A 6730-nucleotide genomic window follows, 5' to 3' on the forward strand; every position below is an offset into this window, starting at 1 on the left:
AAGAAGCTTTCTACACACCCTTTTTTTTTTCCCTTTAATTTTCATTATTTGTTAAATATAATGGATAAAAAAAAAAACTTTGCGGGAAGTGAACTAAAAGGAGTTCAGAAATCATTTCCTTTCAAAATAAGCTAGTTACTTAGTAAAGATTTACATATAGGTACAAATACAATACAGTTAAAAATTTTGGGACATTTCAACCCTAAGCTGGATTTTTACAATAAAAATGTATACTTGTTTCTTAATCTTGTTTCTTAATTTTCTCCCCCTTTCATTATAACCTCTTTGTTTGTGATATTTACCGGATCACCCAAATCAAATGTTCTATTGACTATGGCCTGTGGACTCCTCTGGTTTGACCACAGCCCATAATGGAGGAAGGCAATTTTCCCACCTTATCTATGCCTGATTCAAACACCACACCCATTCCCATGTAGAAATGAGACTCTATGTGGCAATGAAACGCCCACGCCCCTGGATTGTCTGCCTTGAACCTCAATGCTGTCCATCCGTAAAGATGAACCGGCACCGTGTTCTTCATGATTGGATTCACCAAATTGTACTTTTTTGGGTCATTGAACATGTCAAACTTTCCCTCTCCGTGTCCGAGCACCCAAAAATCGTGCCCGTGAAGATGCCATGGATGCGTCTCGCTGTTGTTTGCGTTCCTGGTGTTTGCATTTTGCAGTATTATGTCCACTGTTGTATTGAACTTGAGCCTGTAAATTCCATTGCTTGTGGTTCCATTTGTGTTGTTTTGTACTTTGTAAATGTCGTAGTTTACAAAGTCATACCCATCGGGTGGAGGTGTTTGATCAAATGCGTCGGTCAAATTCTCTTTGAGGGCAATCAGATAAGGCGCGTGAGGGTGATTGAAGGACACATTGTTCACCGACCACCGGACAACGCCGTTGACGGTGTTTTGTGTGTTGAGAAGCACAATCACTCTGTCTGAAGTTGCAGGAGGCGTGTGGATGAAGCCTTGGCGTGCCTTAATGGCAAGACTTTGATCCAGTCGAGCGCGAATGTTGTTCCAAGCAGGGCCTGCTGGTGGTACGGATGGAGGAGACCTCCGAGGATGGTTTGGATAGTAATTGAAAATGCCCAAACCTGGTGGCGTGGTGGCATTGCGGCTAACCACATTGGTTGTGATCCAATAGTTTCTTGAAGGGTCTTGGTCTGCTTTTACTAGCACAGAGTATGTCTCACCGGAATATATGAAGAGGTTCTTTACGGTGAATGGCTCAACGTTATGCCCGTCCGCTTCCACCACCGTCATGTTATGGCCCTGCATTATGGAGACGAGAATTGAAGTTAATTTAGTACATGCTAGTAATTAAGGCCACAATTAATTCACATACTTATATGCATCAAGGTTGATTAAACTACCTCTATTTGGAAACTGAGGGCTGATAGAGCAGTCAAGCTAGCAATTCTGAGTCGATAAGTTTTGCCGGGGACCGTTGTCATTGCATAAGGAGAGCATTCGGGGTTGCTTGCGTTACAAACACCGGGATCTAAGCTTGGAGTAGTCAGAGAAGAGCAGTTGAATCTTCCTTTACCTTGTATCAGAAGCGACTGAAATTTTATACAGATCGAAAAGGAAAAATCATTAGCATTTGTTACCAAAATAAAAGTGAATGTTTATAGTTGTAGAGGAATGCAGTAACGTAATGACCTGAGGTTCCCCAACAAAGGCAAACTTATGGATGGGCGCGGACAGCCCAACGGCATGTTCGTAAGTGGTTTTGTGGTACCAGTCATTGAGTATGATGCTTCGATCATAATCGTAAGCAAAGGGCTCGGATTCTCCATCTCGAAGTGCTACGCGGATTGAACCGTATATGCCAGCTTCTCTTTGCATTCCGTAATGGGCATGGTACAGGTATGTCCCAGGCTGCAAATTAATTAATTGAAATTTATTAGTTATATATGTGAATCAGTCATTATAAATTCAAGTATAATTTTTAATCCAATTCAAGAACAAGAAGCAACAGTCTATGGATAATATATAATATAATTAACTTTTAATTACCCTATCAACCACAAACTGATACTTGAAGGTATCTCCAGGCAGTATTGGACACTGAGTCACCCCTTCGGTTCCATCATACCACGGTGTTCCAATCTGCAACATAAAACACAAATATACACAAACCAGTCACGTTGTTTTCTATTTCTTTCAAAAGACACCTTGACGTCACGAGAGAAACTTAAGGAGAAGCAAAGGATCTATGAAGCATGGATACGGATACGGATACGGTGATACGACACGACACGACACGGCGATACGGAAAATCTCTAAACATTAAGATACTATACGCTATGGATACAGCAAATAAAAATGTATATAGCAACAATATATACATTTTAAAACATAATTCATCAGTCAAATTCAAGTACATTTGAGTTGTTAGAGAAAGTTTAAATCTCTTTATACAATAGTGATAAAATTGGGGTTCCACCATAAAATCAATTGGCAATATGAGAAGTAGCATAAGATCATATAAGCACATAGCAAACCTTGTCCCTCAACGATGTGGAACAACTCTCAACACGCTCCCGCACGTGTGGCGGATTTTCAAGCCTACACGTGAACAATAATTGGGTGACGTGGAGCGGGTGTGGCCATTTGGCTTCACATGAAGACAACCCGCTCTGATACCATGATGAAATTGAGATTCCACCATAAAACCAATTGGCAATATGGGAAGTAACCCAAGACCATATAAGCACATAGCATACCTTGTCCCTCACCGATGTGGAACAACTCTCAACAAGTAAAAGAAGTGTGAGAGTCGTATTCATGGTTTTAATTAGAGGGAACTCGTATTTAGCAACGCTCAATTATAGATGTCTCCTATTAATTTTCTCCTCCTCATTACCTTCTTTGAAAGTTGAAATGTATCCTAAAAGCCGGATAGCCGGATATGTGTATTTGAAATGTAGAATATGTGTATCCATCATGTCAAATTCGTGACCATCAACCAGGATACGTGTCGGACGAGTATCCAAGAATATTAGGCAAGTATCGTATCCGATCAAGTATTGGATACGGGATCAAACAAAAGTATCCGTGCATCATAGCAAAGGGTTAACACCTAAACACGAAAAATCAAACAAAACCGACGATTGTATGTGTACTAGCTAGGTACGTACCTGTCGGATTCCGTGCCAATGTATGGCGGTATTTTCTGTCCCGAGACTGTTAGTAACCTCAACGATGATTGTGTCGCCCTGCTGGGCATGTATGGTCGGCCCAGGACTTATGCCATTGACGGTTATAACCAGTTTCTTGAAGCAGTCAGGGGACTTGTACTCGTACTTGAGCTCCCATTTGTAATGCCTAATTCTACCCTCCACAACTGGAACCTCAATAATCAAGCACAGAACACATACCAACAGAGCCACCGCCGATTTAAAAACGACACCGTGATTTCTCTGTAAATGCTCAGCCATTTCTGTCTTGGAACTGCAGACTAAATTTTTGAAGTTGATGAAATGTTGGTTTTGTTTTATTGCTTTCCGCTTCAGCTTAGTTATATAGTTTGAGTTTTTTTTTTGTCAACTGTGCTGAATAAGACATAATCAAACTCGGTTAAACAAATTAAATTACCGGGCATCTTCCTCTCTCTCTCTCTGTGTCCTTTTTAATTCATATATCGAGTTCTATCTACTAACAGTTTGACATGTTCTTCATATTGGAAACAGCGTGGAAGGTAGGAAATTTTGTAGTCTTTGATCATCTCCTTGACTTTAATTTTTCAACTACTCTTTTTTTTTTTGTTTTGTTTTATGAGTGATTACACTATTGTTACATTGAAATCACCGTGAGTCATTTGTGTAGAAACTACACTTATAAGTTCAATATATTAAACTCAAAAATAAGAATCAAACTCATTTCTAATCCAGTGTAAAAGACGTGATTAGAGTCTCTTCCCCTCTATATGTATATAATGCTTCATCTCAGTTTCTAAGAAAATTGTGTGTACAATGTATAGTATATAATAGTTGTGCTAATGTAATAAGTTCAGTCTTCCTCTTCCTTAGAGAATATAGAAAAAGTAAGCTAAGGACACTAAATATCTAATTTAAATTTTGTATATTAAATTATGTAAATATTGATGATTAAATTATTATTAGGCATTATTTAACATGCGTATTTTCTATTACACTAACATACGTACAACATTGTATCATAGATAACCTCCAATTTCTAATTGGTCAAATCATAATACTCTCCACGTAGACTTTTCTTTTTCGACCGAGTTTGTGTTGCATTTGTATACGATATTGTTTATAATTTTTGACTGGATGTATATGATAAGTAAAAACAAATGAAAGTGCATACAATGCAAGAATGAGGTGACAATTTATATATTGATCAAAATGATGCAAACGCGTTTTGTCAGATTTGTCCTCAAATAGGAAGTATCTTCTTTTTGACAAAATCCCATCTCTTTACATGGGGAAATACAACAAAACAAAGAAAGAAAAAAAAAACAAAATAATAAAAAAAAAGAATTCAAAAGAAAAAACAAAAGTTTGGAACGGATTGGGTAAAAAGAGAGTTAAAGACGAAAGATGAATTGTAAGAGTATCTTCAAAGAAGATGTTAAATTGTCCACATAAGCTATAATAGTAAAAAAAGACAGTCACTAAGTATTTCGAATCGAAATGCCAAATTCTATGTGGCATGACATGGAATGCAGCAAAGGGGCTTGTTGTCAAATTTGACAGCAGCTTCAATTTTTTTTTACTAATTATTAAATGTCTTTTATTAATATTTTAATGTCATTTATTAGGGGCTTCCTCTCAACTTTCAATAAAGCCTCTAATCGTCCCAGAGATATCTTCCTCCTTTGTTCTCTCGTTCTCTCGTTCTCACTAACCGCTCTTCTCCATATCTGTTGGGTCCCTGTAAGTCTCTCTATAGGACCATAAAACCCAGCTGGCTTGCCCATTATCATACCTTCACCAAGCAACAAAACCCCCATATCTCAAACCCATCAAACCCCACTTTCTCTCTCTACTCTTTTCTCCACTTCACTCTCTCTCTCTCTAGTTTTCTTGGCTATTTCAAGGACTACCCATATGGCTGATATGTTAGACGACCTTACATTTTGGCTACCCACCCAGATTCTCAATGACGAAGACCCATCTGCCATGGAGCTCAACTCCAACACCATGAAAAGTGGGGGGTTCGGATTACGGTTTGACGCCGATGCTTCGAAGGCTCAGAAATTAATATGACTTTTATTGTGAATTATTTATATGTAAAATTTAAAGTATAAGACATAAATTAAGAAAAAAAATGTAATAAAATAATAGTTTAATTTGACATATCGGGTGGAGAGTAAAACATGAAAATATGTCAAAATACCACATAAACTGTCAAATTTAAATTTTAGGTTCAAAATTTGACATCTCCATTGGAGATGGTTTAACACCATCTTCAAATAAGATGTTAAATTATAAGAATCAAATTACAATTGATAGTTGATGTGGTAATCTAAAGTCTTATGTCAAATTTTGTACTTTCTCAACCGAACGGTCAAATGTTATTTTATTACTTAAATAGAACTTTAAATGGTTGTAATTATTAAAAAAATGTTGAAACAAAATTTTTATTGGTTGAAATGTTAGTGGAATAAGAGACCCACCATTAAAATGAATTAAAAATAAATTTGACATTGATGTCAAATTTGACTCTAAATCACTAAGAGCATCTCCAAAGGAGATGCTAAAATGTACACATCAGCTATAGCAATAAAAAAAAACCAAACTAATATTCTCCAACCGAAGTGCCAAATCCTATGTGGTGATGACATAGATTGGCAGCACACGAGGTTGATGTCAAATTTGACAACAGCTTCAAATTTTTTTTATTAATTATTAAATGTATTTTATTAAATTTTAATTAGTTTAATCATTTATTATAATTAATGTTGAGTTGACTGATGCAATTATCCTACTTTTTTCTTCTTTTCAATTAAGGAAGGTGAACAATTAACCTTTAAAGGTCCTTTATTAAATTTTAATTAGTTTAATAATTTATTTTATAAAATAATAAAATAATAATTTAATTTAACATATCGGTTGGAGAACAAAACTTTTAAAGATGTCAAGTGCCACATAAGTAGTCAAAATTTAAATTTTATGTTCAAAATTTGACATCTCCTTTGGAGATGATCTAAGACCATCACCAAATGAGATATCAAAATGCCACATATAACAAATGACATATCATTTACTCCAACCGAGATGTCAAAGTTGACATGAAAAAGAAGGCTAAGCTGACATAGGCAAATAGATGTCAAATTTGAAGCTGCCTTCAAAAATGATTTTTGCTATTTCCAAAGGCATTCTACTCACCTTACCTTAAATGCTAGCATATTTAAGTATATTTTATCATTCTTAAACCAACAACAACCCAACTTTTATTATTTTTGTTAAAAAAAAAACATAAATGAAGCAATAAATTTTGGCATATCGGGTGGAAGGAAAAAATATTGACGATATGTCAAATTACCAAGTCAGCCATCAAATTAAAATTTGGTGTTTTGAAATTGACGTCTCTTTTGGAGATGCTCTAAGCCTTCAAATCCAGTCAGCAAATAACACTTTGGTTGGAGAGAGTTTTGATGTCAAATATGCACAGTGGCATTCCACCTAGGATTTTGACATCTCCTTTGGAGATGCTCTAAGGGAACCCATTTTCCCAGAACTT

At 36.2% G+C, this 6730-nt stretch overlaps 1 protein-coding gene across 1 annotated transcript; it reads right to left on the reverse strand.

The window, feature by feature from the left end:
• Positions 1-103: 103 nt before the first annotated feature.
• LOC126602375 (L-ascorbate oxidase-like) lies at positions 104-3609 on the reverse strand. The gene is made up of 5 exons (XM_050269221.1): positions 3160-3609; positions 2036-2128; positions 1679-1897; positions 1390-1578; positions 104-1288 (listed from the first exon to the last, which is right to left on the reverse strand). The coding sequence occupies exons 1-5, from the start codon at positions 3457-3459 to the stop codon at positions 332-334; spliced, it is 1758 nt and encodes a 585-aa protein (XP_050125178.1). The 5' UTR covers positions 3460-3609; the 3' UTR covers positions 104-331.
• Positions 3610-6730: the final 3121 nt, after the last annotated feature.

The sequence above is a fragment of the Malus sylvestris genome, chromosome 15 (assembly GCF_916048215.2).
Source record: "Malus sylvestris chromosome 15, drMalSylv7.2, whole genome shotgun sequence".
NCBI lineage: Eukaryota > Viridiplantae > Streptophyta > Magnoliopsida > Rosales > Rosaceae > Malus > Malus sylvestris.

Bases quoted from the DNA above. Each gene is read 5' to 3' on its own strand.
- LOC126602375 (XM_050269221.1), bottom strand. From the start codon at position 3,459: ATGGCTGAGCATTTACAGAGAAATCACGGTGTCGTTTTTAAATCGGCG. The intron at 1,579-1,678 runs GTCATTACGTTA...ATAAAATTTCAG, and splicing joins CCTTTGTTGGGGAACCTCAG to TCGCTTCTGATACAAGGTAA. The intron at 1,289-1,389 runs GTAGTTTAATCA...TCCATAATGCAG, and splicing joins CCCTCAGTTTCCAAATAGAG to GGCCATAACATGACGGTGGT.